At 43.5% G+C, this 19,228-nt stretch overlaps 1 protein-coding gene across 2 annotated transcripts in view; it reads right to left on the bottom strand.

Moving 5' to 3' along the window:
- The window catches only part of ITPRID2 (ITPR interacting domain containing 2), a 146,029-nt gene that overhangs the window by 89,940 nt on the left and 36,861 nt on the right, over positions 1–19,228 (bottom strand). For both annotated transcript variants that reach the window (XM_068245416.1, XM_068245417.1), the window contains exons 3-4: positions 13,064–13,119; positions 8,710–8,766 (exon numbers count right to left, since the gene is read on the bottom strand). In XM_068245416.1, coding sequence (XP_068101517.1) covers positions 8,710–8,766; positions 13,064–13,119 — 113 coding nt within the window. The remainder of the gene's footprint in view (positions 1–8,709; positions 8,767–13,063; positions 13,120–19,228) is intronic.

The following is a 19,228-nucleotide window of genomic DNA, read 5'->3' on the forward strand; positions in this document are numbered from 1 at the left end:
GTAGCCAGATGACTCCTCCCCTTCCCTCTAGTATAGGTAGCCGGATGACCCCTCCCCCTTCCCTCTAGTATACATAGCCAGATGACTCCTCCCCCTTTCCCTGCAGTATAGGTAGCCAGATCAAGATCTGTTAATCCCTCCTTTTCCCACCCTCACTTTCAGTATAGGTAGACAGCTCGCCTTCACACCACAGCAGCCATCAGTGTCACTCATTTCTCCGCTTGTCTCCAGTGCAGAAGCTTCCTCTTTCCTTCCGTCTCCAATGCTGCCGAAGTCCATAGCTGTCAGATACAATGCAAACTTGCACAGAGGTGGCGGCTGCATAGGCAGCTAGCAGCAGAGTACCGCAGTCAGGCACTCGCCTGATCTCCCTGCATTGCAGTATTTGCAAGCTTGCAAATGCTGCACTAGTTTAGCCTGCTGCTTTGGTGCCCTTCTTCCTGTGGTGCCCTAGGCCATGGCCTAGGCGGCCTTGGCCTAAATCCGGCCCCGAATTGCACCATAGAAGCACTCTCTTCTCCCTAGAGCTAGGGCTGCCTGACAATTGTATTAATAATTTATGTATACTTATTGTATTTATAAAGCACCAACTTATTACACAGAGCTGGACATTAGTTAAGGTTACAGACAATTTTGGGACTGGGTGATGCGGGGGCCGGTCAGGCGAAGTTCACTGGAGGATCAGAGTGAGTGGCTAGGTATGTACCTCTGAGTAAAGACTCATACACAGCTCAACAAAAGTCTTTTAAATGCACGATTATCAAACTTGAAGAAGTTGGACAACTTCTGTCAAGAAAAAGACGTGCAAACGACAAGGCGTTATCACTGATAAGAGGTGACCAATGAATGATAAGACGCAGCTCAAGTCAATCCAACAATTGGATTGACTTGAGCTGTGTCTTATCAGTCATTGGTTGACTCTTATCAGTGATAGCGCCTTGTCGTTTGCACGTCTTTTACTTGACAAAAGTTGTCCAACTTCTTCAAGTTGCTTGATAATCATGCATTCAAAAAACTCTTGTTGAGTGTGTGTATGTGGCTTAAGATCGGAAATGTAGGTTGGGCATGTTTTTTTGGACAGATTTGTAGGCCAGACAGTATTTTGAATCTGATTTTGGACTATAAAACAAGAGAAAAGGTAGCCATGTATCTAGCAAAGGCTACTCACTATAAAAGGATCTCTCAAACGGCACTACAATTTGAAAGCTTGTGGAATGTACTTAACATACATCATGTAAGCTATATTATTAACATACAGCATGCCTGCAGGTGTCAAATGCTATTAAAGCATTCCTATACCAATCCAAAATTACACACCGCGTCAAACAAAATGCCCAATATAAACATTAGCAAATGTAACAGGGCATCTGAAATAATTCCCTTCACGGTTTCCAAGGTAGGCTAGGAGTCGTGCAACTTGACCGATACATCCTAACTAGGGTCCTAAAAGTCCATACACACGCAAGATTTAATCTGTCAAACCGACAGCTGAACAACTGTTACAACCTGCATTGTATAACTATCTTTTAACTTTACAAAAAAAAAAAAAAAAAAGGGGGGGGGGGGGGGGGGGGTTGTGGGGATTGGTAAATGACAGCTACAGACGGATGCTGTACAACGATGCTCTGATTTGATGGCCATGACTGATCAAATCAGGTCAATTTGTTTAACGTTTCCCATGCGAACAGATCTTTAAAACGATCTTTACGCTAAAGTCTGCATCCCTCTTTGTTTAATGATCCCAATGTTGGTAATCTTCATGCGGGCTACTGCTGTTGTCCACATCCCATCGGTAAAGATCGTGAAAACTTCATGACAAGTTACCAGCGATCCAGTCTTGCAGTGGGTACGTCACTTAACCTTTCCTCTGTGTTCTTAGGGCTCGTCACACTATGATCGTTTGCTGATTTTTTTTTTAAGTGCTGGTGATTTTGCAAATCGCCCTAAAAGTGCTTGGGAAATTATTTCCTATGACAGTGTTCACATCTAAGAGTTTCGAATTTCTAGAAATCGCTAAGGCGCTACATGTACCATTTTCTGATGGTTTGGCTCAATGGAAGGTATAGGGAAATCGCAAAAGCACTTGAAAAAGTGCTTTGTATAGCGATTTCTAGAGAGCTTTTATGAATAAACTAGTAAAAAGGTGCGTCCGTTAAAAAACATGTGCTAGGTCACAGCCGCTAGCCCCCGCAATGCGCGCACATATGCGCCCCGCTTGCTCGTTCCCCACCTCTGGCTGAAGTATATGCACAGCCGCTTGCTTGGCAGTTGGAAAAAGATGTAATTTCCCACAATTGCAATGAGAACCTCTGTGAACCACACTGTCAGATCCGGACCCTGTGCCCTAACTGCCCTGGCTGCGGACATGCTCAGTACAAAAAAGCCAGGGACAGACAACCATTCAGTTGATGACGCAGGGACACTTGCATTTTATAGTATAGGATACATTGGGCTTGATCTTAAAGAGAATCTGTATTGTTAAAATCGCACAAAAGTAAACATACCAGTGCGTTAGGGGACATCTCCTATTACCCTCTGACACAATTTCGCCGCTCCTCGCCACATTAAAAGTGGTTAAAAACAGTTTTAAAAAGTTTGTTTATAAACAAACAAAATGGCCACAAAAACAGGAAGTAGGTTGATGTACAGTATGTCCACACATAGAAAATACATTCATACACAAGCAGGCTGTATACAGCCTTCCTTTTGAATCTCAAGAGATCATTTGTGTGTTTCTTTCCCCCTATTCTCATGCACTGAAGTTTCAGGCTGCTTGTTTCTTCCTGCAAACAGTCTGTAGTTCTTCAGTATGTGAAAGCCCAGCCAGCTCAGAGGACGATTTATCCAGCTTGTAAAAGATAAGAGAGAAGAGAGAAGCTGCTCTAATCCTAAATAACACACAGGCAGTGTGCATAGAGGGGCCTGGAAGGGGAGTTCATAGCAGAACCACAACACTGAAGAACTTGGCAGCCTTCCAGACACAGGCTGACAAGTCTGACAGGGGAAAGATACATTGATTTATTACAGAGACAGTGATAGTATAGAGTGCTGCAGTAAGCCAGAACACATTAGAATAGCTTTTTGAACTTGTAGGATGATAAAAAACAGGATGCAATTTTTGTTACAGAGTCTCTTTAAAGGGAATGTCTGAGCTATTTAAAATACTGCGCCTGCACGAGCGCCGCTGTCAGTTAAGTCCACGTTGTCTGGAGAGGCACAGTACAGGCCAGAAAGTTCAGTAGGAGGCCAGGCAACTGGTATTGTTTAAAAGAAAATAAATATGGCAGCCTCCATATCCCTCTCACTTTAGATGCACTTTAACATAGCAAAGTGTTTCAACCACACTGTCAGCTATGGACTTCTCCATTTGCCTTCAAATACACTTCAAGAAGCAAAATATAGTGGATTTGAGGTAAAAGTAGACGTATGAAAAGAGATTACATAAAACTAAATTATCCTGACAGTGAAATCAACTTGACAAGTCTGTACAGGAAGGTCTTATACCATTAAAGGTTAATTAAACCTATTAATCCATCCCAGTGGGTTGTATATACGACATTATGCCGTCATTATCGCACTACCTCAGCTAGACAACTTACAGGCTATTCTGAATAAAGACATGCAAACAGACGAGCTATACCCCAAAAAACAAGATGATCTAGTTTGAAGTAATACTTATGTCACAAAATGTGCCAACAGCCTCAGAAATCAGCCCTCAAGTACATTGTGACAGATTCCAATACATTTGTGCAGTTACGCAATTCAAGTGCTCTGAACCTGGCTGTGCTGAGCAGATCTGGATTACACTCACAGGTCAAAGATAACTGCCAGGCACTAAGTCGCAAACAAAAGTTCTACTCATAAGCTAACAGCAACAAACAGCAACAACTTTTCTAGCTTTCTAAAGCCCCACATTTATGCAGGAAGGAAACCGTCAGAAAGACTAGAAAGATTAATTAAAGCTGTAGATACAAGACTTTATCATTAAAGGACAACTGTAGTAAGAGGCATATGGAGGCTGCCTTATTTATTCACTTTTAAAGAGACTCGGAAATTAACATAATAGATTTATACATACCTGGGGCTTCCTCCAGCCCCATCCGCATGGATCACTCCCATGCCATCGTCCTGCACCTTCTCCATCGCCAGTACCAGGTCTCGTAACTTTGGCCAGTCGCAGCCAGTTTTACGCATGCACAGTGACTACCTCCGTCTTTCCGGCGCCTGCCTTACACAAGCGCTTGCGCAGTACGGAAGGAGCACACTGCGTCGACTGGCCGAAGTTACAGGACCCGGTACTGGCGATTGAGAAGGCGGAGTCTGCGTGGGAGCAAACCATGCGCATGGGGCTGGAGGAAGCCCCAGGTATGTATAAATCTATTATGTTAATTAATCTCTAAGTCTCTAATACCACTTGCCTGGCTATTTTGCTGATCCTCTGCCATTTAGGCTGGGTGCACACATGGCTGTGCGTTAAAAGCGTTTTATGCAAATCAGTAGGAAGACGACAGGAAGCAGCAATACAACAAGATTTTTTTTTACAAAAACGCATGTAAAAATGCAATACATTGCGTTACCATTGACTTTCATTATGTGCGTTTTTGAAAACTTTGCAACAAACCCAACGTCTTTAAAAACGTATATGCTTTTTTTTTTATATGTTTTTTTTTTTATGCGGCCCATCCATTAAGCGGCATAAACGCTGCGTTTTCCGCAACACTGGCGTTTCTGCTAAGTGCATTCCTAGCCTAAAACTTGTAGCTATAGACCCTGAACAAGCATGCAGCAGATGTGGTGTTTCTGACATTATTGTCAGATCTGACAAGATTAGCTACATGCTGGTTTCTGGTATTATTCAGACACCACTGCAGTCAATTAGATCAGCAGGGCTGTCAGGCAACTGGTATTGTTCAGAAGTAAAAAAAAAAAATATATAGCAGCCTCCATAGACCTCTCACTACAGTTGTCCTCTAAGGGCTAATGGTTGACGGTTGGTTTCAGGCAGGTAGGGGCGTTAGTTGTGGTATAGGGCTTGAACCAATAGAGCAACACCTAACTGCCCAGAAACTGCCTATGAAATTGTCCCATTCAGCTTCCTGTACTACAACGTATCTCCTCCAGACACAGTAGGGATCAGATTGTGAGCCCCATTGAGGGACAATTAATGATGTGACTATGCACATTGTAAAGCACTGCAAGAGATTTGGCAATAGGGATTATCAATGAGATACAAATATTTCTGAGTTCATGCAGGATTATGTCGATTTGTATGCAAATTGCAGCTTGAAAATGGACCAATCAATTTAAACCTGGGTGGGACTTGATTTGGTTCATTTTTAGGCTGCATAAATTTGCATACAAATTTACATAATCCTACATGAACTCAAATATTTGCATCTCATTTATCATCCCAAGTCTGCACTATATATGCAAGATAATATTAATATTGGCTTCTCTCTCCTTCAATGCTTGGACACTCAAAAGCTTAAAATTCATCATTTTAATTGCACAGCAAGCTGTGCAAAAATAGAGCAGTGGAAAGAGTTGTACTAAAGCCATCTTCTTGACTACACAAATCCCCCTCCATGGTGGCAGTTTTGAAATAGCATTGATCACAATGAAGCCTGCTAAAGACCACTTTTTACATGTGCAATCTCCCTTCTCTCTGACATCTGTTCTGTATTTTCATCTGTCATACACCTGCATACCTGTCAGAGTGGATTGCTGGCACACAGATCGGAGAGGAACAGAACAACCATAGCAAATGTATTCTTATTTCCTGTATTTATATAGTGCTGACATGTTCCACTGCACTTTACAGACAACTATGAACACTCATTACAATCTAATTCCCAGTCACAATCTAGGACTCACTTTGAAGACAAATTTGATGAGCTCTACAAATGAGAATGCCATCCAGTAGGCCTGAACGATTTTAGGAAAAAAAATTTAATTGAGCGATTTCTGTCAGAAATTGCAATTTCGATTCGATTCACGATTTCCTTCAAATCAAGCTTTGTTCCTTCTCTGTGCCCGTTTGTTCCTCCTCTGTCCCCCTGTCTATCTTTGTGCCCCCTTTGCCTCTTTATGCCTCCTCTGGGTCTCTCTCTTGCCCCCTTTGTGTCTCTGCCCGCTCTATTTCTCTCTCTGTGTCCCTCTCTGTGTCTCTCTCTGTGCCCGCTCTGTCTCTGTGCCCCCTCTGGGTCTCTCACTGTGCCTCCTCTGTCCCCCAAACTGCATCAGTTCTGGACATAGCTTCCAGCACGAGAGCAGCGATGCCCGTTTATCCACTTCTCCTCCTGCAGGCTCGAATGCACGGAATACTTCCTGTATGTCAAGTGACAGTTTTGTCAAGCACAAGAGCCGGCAGATGGCGAGGACATTGTTGGACTCGTGCGGAAGGTATGTCCAATGCTGTGGGGCACAAGCACTGGTACTTTGGGGAAGTTTGAAGCCGCTTCTTTGAATTTCCCCATGTGGAAATGATGTGATCGCGATAATCGCCACTTTGACGATTCTAAAATTGTGATCTCGATTTCGGTTTAAATTCGATTTATCTTTCAGGCCTACCATCCAGCATTAAGGAATACCGCTAGAACAGTTACATTCTGTTCAGCACCTGTACTCCGTTTGGTGCCACTTCTCAGCTGGGCATGACCGCTATTGCTCCATTATAGTTTTTTGCACTGATAGGTCATCTCTGTTTCTAATTTTGAGTAAAGTTATTACTTTAGTAACAATTTTTAGGGGGTTGTAGGATGAAACTAAAACATCTGCAAAAAAACAAACAAACAAAACAAAAAAAGCTAGCAGAAACCATGCAAACTCCATGTATGCTGCATTCCTGTGGATATGAACCTGCGATTAAAGCTGGCCATACACATATATATCCAAAATTATTGATTCCTATTGAGCTACAAGAAATCAACCACACATCGATTCTCTTTAGATCGAACCACAGATTTGTACGGTTTGATGCAGAGCAAAGTTATGAGCCGTCAATTTACCACCGTACCTGTCCCCAACCTACCTACATTTTCCATCCTGTCCAATCAATAGGTTTGGTCAATTTTTAGAAAAATCAATAAATTTTAGACTTTGAGGGCCCCTTAACACTTGCTGATCGCAAAACGCTAGCGATTTTGCTAGCATTTTGTTCTGGTGTTTTTTGGCCATTAACGCCAAAAAAGCACCATTCATACCTGGCGATTTTTTAGCGATCGCGTTTTGCGCTTCAATAGCACTAAAATGCGATCGCTGGGAAATCTCCTGAAAATGGTGCAGGCTACGCGTTTGTTAAAGAGAATCTGTATTGTTAAAATCGCACAAAAGTAAACATACCAGTGCGTTAGGGGACATCTATTACCCTCTGCCACAATTTCGCCGCTCCTCGCCGCATTAAAAGTGGTTAAAAACAGTTTTAAAAAGTTTGTTTATAAACAAACAAAATGGCCACCAAAACAGGAAGTAGGTTGATGTACAGTATGTCCACACATAGAAAATACATCCATACACAAGCAGGCTGTATACAGCCTTCCTTTTGAATCTCAAGAGATCATTTGTGTGTTTCTTTCCCCCTGTTCTCATGCACTGAAGTTTCAGGCTGCTTGTTTCTTCCTGCAAACAGCTTTGCCCTTGTCTGTAATTCTTCAGTATGTAAAAGCCCAGCCAGCTCAGAGGACGATTTATCCAGCTTGTAAAAGATAAGAGAGAAGAGAGAAGCTGCTCTAATCCTAAATAACACACAGGCAGTGTGCATAGAGGGGCCTGGAAAGGGGAGTTCATAGCAGAACCACAACACTGAAGAACTTGGCAGCCTTCCAGACACAGGCCGACAAGTCTGACAGAGGAAAGATACATTGATTTATTACAGAGACAGTGATAGTATAAAGTGCTGCAGTAAGCCAGAACACATTAGAATAGCTTTTTGAACTTGTAGGATGATAAAAAACAGGATGCAATTTTTGTTACGGAGTCTCTTCAAAGGACAATTTTAGTGAGAAGAATATGGAGGCTACCATATTTATTTGCTTTTAAACAATACCAGTTGCCTGGTAGCCCTGCTGATCTATTCGGCTGCAGTAGAGTCTGAATAACACCATAAACAAGCATCCAGCTAGTCTTGTCAGATCTGACAAGAATGTCAGAAACATCCATCTGCTGCATGCTTGTTCAGGGTCTATGGCTAAAAGTATTAGAGGCAGAGGATCAGCAGGGCAGAAAGGCAACTGGTATTGCATAAAAGGAAATAAATATGGCAGCCTCCACATCCCTCTCAGTTGTCCTTTAAGGAAATAGATACAAAGTGATGGAATCTGCAGGGAAATCAATGTGTGTGCATGACCACATCCAACTTTTGCAAGATCAGAGGGCTACTTTTGTCCACAGTACCACCCTACAATCACCGCTTCATTTGTAGCAGTTATGCACAGAACCCCATTTATAAATATCCCCACATGTTGGGCAAATACCAGAAACAGAATACAATCACCACCAGATTTTTGAAAACTTTTGCTGTCATTCTAAAAGTGTTTCAGTGTTTCATTCTCAGAGCTAAAGCCAGACTGATGATCCTCGTAGGGCGATTACAAAGACTACATTGTTGCAGCTACATATTGAAATCCTGAAAATGGATCTCCTGTAGCTCGTAAGCCCTGCACAGACTATCCCCCCTGCACACATTAAATGTAAGAAGGAAAAGGGACTCACCTTCAGCGCCAAGAGACAAGTCATCCTCAAAGCTGCTCCCATTTTTCAAAATCATTCCTAAGGGAGAAAAATGCAATGTGAATGCTCAGTCAGGAGTGCAGCATGTTTTTCTTGTTACTGTATCAGATGCCTGCAGCGCACTGAAGGTCAGTGTTCAGCTGAACTAAGCACAGTTCAAACAAGAAGAGAGAGAGAGGGAGAGTGAGGGGAAAAAAAAAAACTGGCTGCTCATGCAACATGTTTCACTTCCGTATTGCAAAGATTGACTCGAGAAAAAAAATCATCATCATTCCCAGCATATTCCAGCTATACTTAAGACGGTCCTTTCTACACATGATTTGGAAAACAGAACAGGTGTGGCAGGATCGGAGTATCAAACATGCATTATGCACCACTCTGCAGAACAAAACAAAACAATATAATATATATATATATATATATATATATATATATATATATATATATATATATATATATATATATATATATATATATATATATATATATATATATATATATATATATCTCAAAATGTACATTTTAACCCTTTAGTAGCCGTTTTTTAGCTCTGGTTTATGTTAAGGATCTATGTCTGACCTAAAACGTTGCTATCCCGCAGCTGAACAAGGGTTTTTATGTTTTTATCACCCTTAAAGAGACACTGAAGCAAAAAAAAAAAAAAAAAAATATGATATAATGAATTGGTTGTGTACTATGAATAATTACTAGAAGATTAGCAGCAAAGAAAATATTCTCATACTTTTATTTTCAGGTATAGAGTGTTTTTTCTAACATTGCATTATTCTATAATATGTGCAGATTACACAACACTCAGCATTCAAAATGATTCTTTCAGAGCAGTCTGTGAAGTAATGACATCTCCTCTGGCAGAGGAAAAGTAAATAGTCCAGGAACAGTTGAGATAATAAAAGTCAGATAACAGCCTTCTCCACAACTAACTTAGTCGGAGAGCTTAATGGCTTGTTTGCATAGAGATAACAACTGGAGTTTCTCAACTCTTCCTGTACTGGAAACAATTAGACTGATGTATCTGATCTTAATGTTTTATTTCTTAGCTGTACTACACATACAAATCATAATATCATAATTTTTTTTTCGCTTCAGTGTCTCTTTAAATCCTAGGGCAAAAATCCACTACTTTGTTGGTCGTGGATTTTGCTGCCGAGGGAGGCAGAGCTTACTGCTATAGCTCTGCCTCTGTTTAAGTCAAACCACTGCGGATCTCCGCCTCTCCCCCGCCTCTCTCATTGACGACTGAGGGGGGCGAGCGGAGGCGGTGATCAGCGGGGATTGATGCGAGAAGAGGCAGAGCTACTGCAGGAAGCTCTGCCTCCTACAGGAAATGCTCCCCTGTTTTTGCCCTGGGGATTTGAGGGCGATAAAACCCTCGTTCAGCCGCAGGATAGCAGCGTTTTAGGTTGGGCATAGATCCTTAACATAAATAAGAGCTAAAAACTGATTTTTAAAGAGGCTTCAGAGTCTCTTTAAAGGCTTGCAAGTGCTCCAAGCTAATTTGTTTTAGCATATTGAACTTTTTTTTTGTTTTAATTTGTTGCATTTTCCCGCTTCTAATTAGTACTGCTGTAACGTGTATTTATGGTGGGCAGTGTGAGACAATAGCAGAGGACTTTAAGTTTCTATATTTTGTGCTAGTAGACAGAGATCAAAGTGTTTCCAAAAATTTACAGTACAATGAGTTCTGTCCACTGAGGTCAAGAGCAGGGCTTTTGACCCCCCCCTTTCCTTCACCGACATGCGTCACCAGAAATGGTGGGTCTGTACCTTACATTTGTTCCATTCACTACATCAGAACTTTGCTATAAGTCTCTTTTTTTGTTCTGCTGATGACAGTAACTAGAACAGAAAGTTAATGAAAATCTCCCAAAGACAACTTCCCTCCTCTACCCAAAACTCACATCTTCACTTCCTCTTTAATAAGAAAAGCAGCCTTCTACAGATCTAGATAGGAACCATGAGACTTTACAGTGTGCATTATTCATAATGGTTTATAAACCAGCAGGGACAGGATAAACCTCTAAAGCCTTAAAAAGAATACATAATATTAAGTGTATGAGTTAATATTAGACACTATGTGGTTCCTACACATTTGTCTTGCAGATTTATTTTTACATAACTGTCCTGATGCTTTGAAAGCTCCCAAGCCCTGTGTGCCTATTATGCAGCCTGTGACTTTAGCTCCTAAGTTGGAGCTCTGCCACGTTCTGCTGTGTGTAGGTCAGAAAGCCACATGCATCGCAATGAAGCATAGGGAGGAGCCATTGCTCTGAGACAAAGTCCTACTTCACATACTGAACATCTCAGGTTTGGGACTACCAACAAGAAGCAGTTTCAAAGATATATGCAGAAAACTCTTTAAGGTACTTTTAAGCCTAAAGCAGTGTTTGCTGGTTTTGCCACATAAGGTAATTTTAAAGCCCAGCTTCAGAAAACAAACACTTGATTTTGGGTACTGAGGAAACGAGAAAGAACTATGAGATTTCTGAACTGTCAATCAGGTGACAAAAGTGGGTCATTAGTGGCGTAGCACTACGGGAGACTGAGGTAGCAACCGCACTGGAGCCCTTCGGCCAGAGGGGCCTTCCTTTAATGGCAATATTAGCCCTTTATTGGCCCTGGGCCCTTCCAGTCTGTTGTGCTGAATCGCAGCAGATACCATCACTGCATTGAAAGACAGCCAAGAGCAGTGCGACGGGTTCCGATGCAGTAACGTGTGCGTTTTCAGTGGTAGTGAGTAATACTGTCATTGTACTGCATGCCTCACTTTATGGTCCCACCACAGCAGTAGCGTCATGGCTACGTTGCGATATTATTGCAACACAATTTAAGACAATTTAGGTGGGGGGCGGGGGAAATAGCTAAACCTGGTGCGTCCAAAGTGCAGAGGCATCTTATATCTTATGGATCTTTTTCCCCCAAACTGTCTCTAAGCTACTCTTTCTAAGCTACACTGCCAAGCTACACTACACTAGCCCCTGCTGCCTTACCATCTAAGCTACACTACACTAATCCCTGCTGCTCCCACTAGTTACACTACATTACACTAATTCCTGCTACCCCCACCTGATACAATACCTGCTACATTACACCAATCCCTGCTGCCCCCACCAGTTACAATACATTACACCAATCCCTGCTGCCAACCAACTAACCTACACTCCACTACACTGAGCTAAAACTACACTAAACTATACTGCACTCACACCATACTGCACTACACTACAAACTACACTAACACTTTAATACAGTACCTGCTCCTGATGCCGCGCTCCTCTCCCCCTGTCAGAGGTCTCCCCTTCTTCAGCTGCATCCTCCGATACCCAGGGATACTGCGGGGGCTTGATTACTGTTGTAACGCTAGCGGCGCAATGCGCCACTAGAGTTACAACAGTAATCAGCACAAACAACCAAACACAAAATATTTATATCGCGCTTTTCTCTTGGCGGACTCAAAGCGCCTGATCTGCAGCCACTAGGAGGCGTTCTATAGGCAGTAGCCGTGTTAGGGAGTCTTGCCCAAGGTCTCCTACTGAATAGGTGCTGGCTTACTGAACAGGCAGAGCCGAGATTTGAACCCAGGTCTCCTGTGTCAGAGGCAGAGCCCTTAACCATTACACTATCCAGCCACCAGTACACTATCCAGCACAAGGAGTACAGAGGACCCAATAGAGCTGTGTAGCGGCAGGTGGCCGCAGTATCCCTGGATATTGGAGGATGCAGCTGAAGAGGAGCTGTCTGACAGCAGGACCGGAGTCAAGCGGAGAGGAGCGTGGCAGCTGGATCAGGTAAGACCTTCCCTGCGCACTCTGCATAAATGTATTCCGTATTTTCAGACTATAAGACGCACCCACTTTTCCCTGCAAGTTTTGGGAAAGAAAGAGTGTGTGACTTATATGCTGAAAAATACAGTATCTCAAGTGGGATCACGCACATAGTATTACATTAGCAAAAGCTTTTCAAATCAAAACCACCACAGAGGCTCTGGACGGAAATGCAAATTATTTTCAGTTTTGTCTGACCAGGCCTCTGATATTGTACACATCTCTATGTCTGCGCAAAGTTTTGTATTTTAAATGGACCTTTATTTCAGCACTGTACAAAGTGAGCCAATCTGGTCACCATCATAACCACTCTTCATATACAGTACAAGCCGGCTGCACAGGCCGAGCCATTAGCAGCGCGTGAGGTGTGGGATTATCACCACCTGCCCCCGTGTTTAAATCCAGTCCAAAGATATATTCACTTTAGTATAACACGCTGTACAAACAATTTCTATTATTAGCCCTGTCAGAAAACTATCAGAGCGGTCACTTACCCTTCGGAGAGCCTGTTGGATTGGTCTGTTCATCTAGGGAGGCTCCCAGTGGCGTTCTGAAAAAAAAACATAAGCTTGCCCAATTTAGTCTAATTCTTAAGAAATAAATGGTTTCACATCCTTCCTCTGTTGCATATGCTGAACTAAAGATAAAGAGGTGTGAGCCAATTAATCTTGTAAAAGCAGCACATTTAGAAAGACCACAAGAAAACACTTTGTAAAAATACACATTTTAAAGTGGATCTGAACTCCATCAGGAAAAAACAAACACGTCAACAGTATGGCTGTGTTAGTTGCAGATGTTCTGACATCTCCTTGTTGGTCATTGGCTAAAAAAAGCCACCAGTGAGCTGTAGCGAGTCTTAGGCCACATACACACATCAGACCATAGTCTTTTGAAAATGAAAGATCACAGACCAATTTTACCCCCTTCCATGTAGTATGAGAGCCATACCTTCACAGTCTTTTCTATGGAGCTGAACTCCCCATCAGAAAAAAACCTTTGCAAGATGCTTCACACACAGATGCTGTACAGACACAAAAGATCAGTATCTGCAAAAGATCTGTTCCTGCCAAAGATCCGTTCCTGCAAATTGCATTCATAGTCTATGAGATCTGCAGATCATCATACACACATGATTTAACTGACATTCATCTGCAGATCAGACAATCATCTGCAGATCTGAAAATCCATCCTGGTGGATCTGATCTGCAGATGAATGTCTGTTAAACAAGGTGTGTATGAATATCTGCAGATATCATAGACTATGAATGCATTTTGCAGGAACGGATCTTTTGCAGGAACAGATCTTTTGCAGATACTGATCTTTTGAATGTCTACAGCATCTGTGTGTGCAGCATCTTGCAAAGATTTCTGTCTGATGGGGAGTTGAGCTCAATAGAATAGACTGTGTAGGTATGGCTCTCATACTACATGGAAGGAGGTAAAATTGGTCTGTGATCTTTCATTTTCCAAAGACTATGGTCTGATGTGTGTATGAGCCTTTAAGGTGGCCACTAACGATCAAATTTCTAACAAAATCATTTGAGCAATCAGAAATTCTGATTGGAAGTGAAATCGTTCACTACACCATCAACAAACCGATCTTTGCTTCCCATTTATCACAACCAACAAGAAAATCCAATTTTTGGTTAGATGAAAATCCAAATCAGACGACTTTTTATAATATTGTGCCCAACAACTGAGATTATTTACAACCAATCTGATCAGAATTTCTGATCGCTCAAACAATTTTTCGCTAGAAATTGGACTGTTAGTGGCCACCTTCACTTCCACCTGCAAGGCAGTGCAAGTCTGAACATGCCTCTTTGTGTTATTCTTGCAGCAATGCAGAGACTAAAATCACAGTTACATGAGTGAGAAGTACAGCTACCATTCCTGAAATCCACTAACTCCGTGGCCAATAGGGTTCCTATATGCTATAGTGAACATGTTCAGTTTAGACTCAACCCTTCAGTGGGAAATTATGCCCAGTCTTAGCTTTTATTTGTGTTAGTGGTTGTACAGCATACCAAGCCAGTGCAACATTTCGGGTAATGCACCCTTTGTGAGGCACTTGACAAAGGGAGCACGTCCCAAAACGTTGTGCTGGTTTGGTATGCTGTACAACCTCTAACACAAATAAAAGCAAATACTGAAGATTTCCCACTGAAGGGTTGAGTCCGATCTAGATTTTGTTCACTATTCCATGTTGTATGATGGACCTCTGACTGTGGCTTGGACTCCCTGCAAGATACGCACTCACCTGTGGGCCGTGAAGAACGTTCTTGCAATTTTGTGGTTCATAGAGGGCCAACAGACACAGTCAATGGAATGCCAACAATTACAGCTTGCATGCAAATTTAACACAAATTGATGCTGGAATAAGGCCAATTATACAGGCAGGCAGTGCAACTGAATGGCCTAGTTTAGTACTGCCCCACAGACATCTGGATAATCTAGAGGCTTCCCGCGTCCTCCACAACCCCCACCGTTCCAGCACTGGGACCCTTTGAACATTCTTGACAAGAGCCTGTTAAATATTTTCTCATGGCCAGGCTCCCGTCCATGTAAAAGCGCTGTGCAGACGCATGCATGGCCCATACAGTAGCATGGACCCGCTCATGCACAACTTTTTTCTCCATGCACTTGCAGCTTTGTGCTACTGCATGGGCCATACTTGCACCTGTGCACGTTCGGAAGCATGTGCACAAAGAAGATCAGCAGTGGGGTTGAGGATGACCTACTTAGGCAAGTATACAACTCCTCCCCCCCACCAAAACTGCTAAATGCAGTGCATGTGACAGCCTTTGCATAGTATAAACGCAACCTACCCTAGCTACATATAGCTCGAGAATTCATCCTTTTAAAGCCAAACTAAAGAATCATGCTGATTAGTGTAATTAATTTGGAAAGTCTTGGCAAACGGTAAAATCTTTTGTGCAGCTGCAAATGCCTGATGTGGGACTCTGCACCTGCTTCCTGTGAAGTACAAAGTTCTACCACTTCCTCAAAGACACACATGGTTTCTAGTGTAATGATGGGTTTCTGGGAATTGTAGTCTAGTATCTATTGTTCTTCCCATTTTGTGTCACATGGTCATCCAGTGGGTGGTTAGAGAAAGTAAAGGGAACCTTACATTACTCAATGGCCACCAGATCAACCATTAGATAGATCCCTCTCTGATCAAATCTGATGAGAGGGATCCATTATGCTCGGTTCCCACTTGAACCGGATCGTGTGCGGCCAGCAGGAGCAGACAGTGCAGTGTCTGCTCCATTGGTTTGCTGTAGCCTGGGGCTATATGAGGAATGCATCTGCCTGTCCTGAATTATAGCTGACTGCTCAGAAGTGCAGTCTGCAGACTGACAAGTCTGACCAGCTCCCATATATAAAAGAGCCCTTCACTGTCAGTTTTGCAACGAGCAGAGAACGGACCAAAAATGTGCATTCTCAGCTCAATTGAGAACACAGCCTTACCTGCCCACATACTGCACACAGATTTCCAATAGATTGGAGCATGAAATCTATTGGAAATTGTCCATACTAGCGCCGCAGTCTCCACCTGCCATGGCTGTAAATGATAGCATACACAGTCGGAACAGGAAAAAATGGTGCACAGCGCCAATGCTATAAGAATGGCGCCGCAGTAATTGACATAAAACGATATTTATCGTTTTATATATTAAAACATGTTAACCAGCAGGCATCAGGGAGAGAGGCAGCGGGACACTAAGCAGCGGGGGTAGGATTAGGTAGCATTAGTATACATCACCTTGTCCCGACCGGTGTACCGACGAAATAACCTACCCGTCAAATCAGCGTACATTCACTATCCACCGGCGATCGCTTCTTCACTTCTTCTGTTAGTTTGCTGTAGTCCAGCAGCCAGCCAATCACCATGCGGCTTCAGTTTCCGCATGGCGATTGGCTGGATGCAGGACTCCTGCAAACTAACTATGAAGTGAAGGAGCGATCGCCGGCCGGGACAAGGTAATGTATGCCAAGGCTACCTAATCCTCCCTCCACGCTGCCTAGTGTCCTGCTGCCTCTCCACCCGATCCTCGCTGCCTCGCTAGCCCCCTGCATTTTTCAATGGCGCACCGTTCCGCTAATAAATAGTATTTATAAAACGCCATTTACTGTTTTAATGTATTTACATTAAAACGGGAAATAGCGTTTTATGATCGGCGGAACGGTGCGCTATTTTGCACTCTGCACCATTTTTAACTGTATGCTGCACGGTAGGCATGTGTGAGTGCGGTTTGCTAATACCCCGTAGACTGATGCGGCCGGGCATTTTTTATTTTTTATTCTCTCTCTATTTGACTTGATGGGTCAAACAGATATAGAGGGAGCAATGTGGAAGAAGAAAAGCGAGGCACTGCTCCCTTAAGGCTGCTTACACACTAAGACGTTACAGGCGCACGTTAGTGCGCCTGTAACGCTCCCCCAACGCACAGCAATGTAACACAAGTGGGCTGTTCATACAGCCCACGTTGCGTTACATGTAACGCTGCACGTTCTCCGGAAAGTGCAGCATGCTACGGCGTTACAGCGGCTATAGCCGCGTTAGACTGTTTGCACATGCGCAGTGGGGGGCGGAGAGGAGGCAGGGAGAGCCAGCTACAGTAGCCGCGCACATGGCTACTTAATATTCACTGCACTGGCGGCCGCTGATTGGCCGGCGGGACCACGTGATGCGGAGTGTCTCGCTCCGCATCACGTGGTCCCGCTGGCCAATCAGCGCCACTCTGGGAGACATTATAGGAATCGAGCCGCCTGACGCGGCTCACTCTACCGTCCTCACTTGCAGCACCATACGTTGTGTTAGGTGCACGTTATGCGACCTTAACGTAGCACCTAACGCAACGTCTTGGTGTGCAAGTAGCCTAAAGGGGTTCTTTTGCGAATGAGGAAAAAAATAAAAAGTGGTTTATGCATAAACTATTAAACATCCTTCTAAAATAGTGTAAAAATTTTTTTTTTTTTTTAAAATGAATGGTTTCATCAATACAACATGTGATGTAAACAGTGACGCATGAAGGGCTGGGAGGCTAATCCATTTGTGAAGGGCGAGTTTTTTTTTTAACTTTCTTTTACAACCATAACTGCTGCCTACATAGTTTTCAGTGGTATAACCCACTTCTAGCAGGAATCACCATTATAGCCCTAACAGCTATAACAGCTGAGCTTAGCTGAGCTGCTCAATATGCGTTTACATTGTTGCTAAGCAACCAGACCCCGTGCAGAGACTCGTTTTGTGAAAATAGTCTTAAGCTGCTGGGAGAATAAGTCCCATCTACACCATATGATTCTTTGTCAGATGCGATTCAATTTGATTCAATCTGACATGTCCGATTCATGATTCAATTCAATTTGAATCGAATCATGAATCAGACATGTCAGATTGAATCAAATCATATCAATGAATCAAATCAAATTAAATCGAATCTGACAAAGAATCATATTGTGTAGATGGGACTGATTCTCCCTGCAGCTTATGACTCTTTTCACAAAAGGAGTCTCTGCACCAGGGTCTGGTTGCCTAGCAACAAGGTAAACACATATTAGGGTTATAACTGCGATTCCTGCTAGAAGTGGGTTATACCACTGAAAACTATGTAGGCAGCAGCTATGGTTGTGAAAAGAAAGTAAAAAAAAAAAAAAAAAAAAAAAAAAACACCTCTAACAAATGGATTAGCCTCCCAGCCATCATCCGTCACTATTTACAATACATGTTGTATTGATGAAACCATTTAAAAAAAAAAAAAAAAAAAAAAAAAAAAATTACACTATTTTAGAAGGATGTTTAACCACTTCCCTACCACGCTATGTTTTGCTGATCGGTGCTGCGTGGGCTCTCCAGCCCGCAGCACCGATCAGCTAGCAGCCAGGCCGATCAGACTTCCCCCCTTTTTTCCCCACTAGGGGGATGTCCTGCTGGGGGGGTCTGATCGCCGCCGGCTGCTTGCGCTTGCGGGGGGGGGGCTCTTCAAAGCCCCCCTCCGCAGCGCTTCCTGGCCTCCTTCCCCTTCCCTCCCTCTCCCTCCCCCTGTGAGCGGCGCAGGACGGATTTCCGTCCTGCGCCTGATGGGATAGGCTTTAGCCTATCAGATGCCGGTGATCCCCGGCCAATCAGAGGCCGGGGATCACCGATCTCCTCTACGGCGCTGCTGCGCAGCAGCGCCGTATACATGTAAACACCGGGGAAGATCTTCCCCGTGTGTTTACATTTACCCTGCGAGCCGCCGATCGGCTCGCAGGGTGTTCACGGAGACACCCTCCGGGAACTGACATGGAACGGCCGCTCATACACTTCTGGATTCAGGGGAGTGTATATACGCCCCGAGAATCCGGAAGTGGTTAACCCATTTTGGTTCCTGGGCGTAGAAACTACGTCCAGGAACCATGCGCTCTACCGCGCACTCCCGCGGCCGATCACGCGCACTCCCGGCCGCAGATTCAGTAGCCACGGAGTCAATGTATCGGGCTATGGTGCCCGATCACTGATTCCTCTCCCCCGCTGAAAAAGCAACAGCTTCTCTCGGAAGCTGTCTTTTTCTGGCCGTTCCCTCCCCAATGCATCACTCTAAGCGTGTGTTACGCTTAGAGTGACGTCATGTAAACAAACTCATTGCCGTCATCTTGTGGCCAAAAAGTAA

Source organism: Hyperolius riggenbachi, chromosome 7 (assembly GCF_040937935.1).
Source record: "Hyperolius riggenbachi isolate aHypRig1 chromosome 7, aHypRig1.pri, whole genome shotgun sequence".
Taxonomy (NCBI): domain Eukaryota; kingdom Metazoa; phylum Chordata; class Amphibia; order Anura; family Hyperoliidae; genus Hyperolius; species Hyperolius riggenbachi.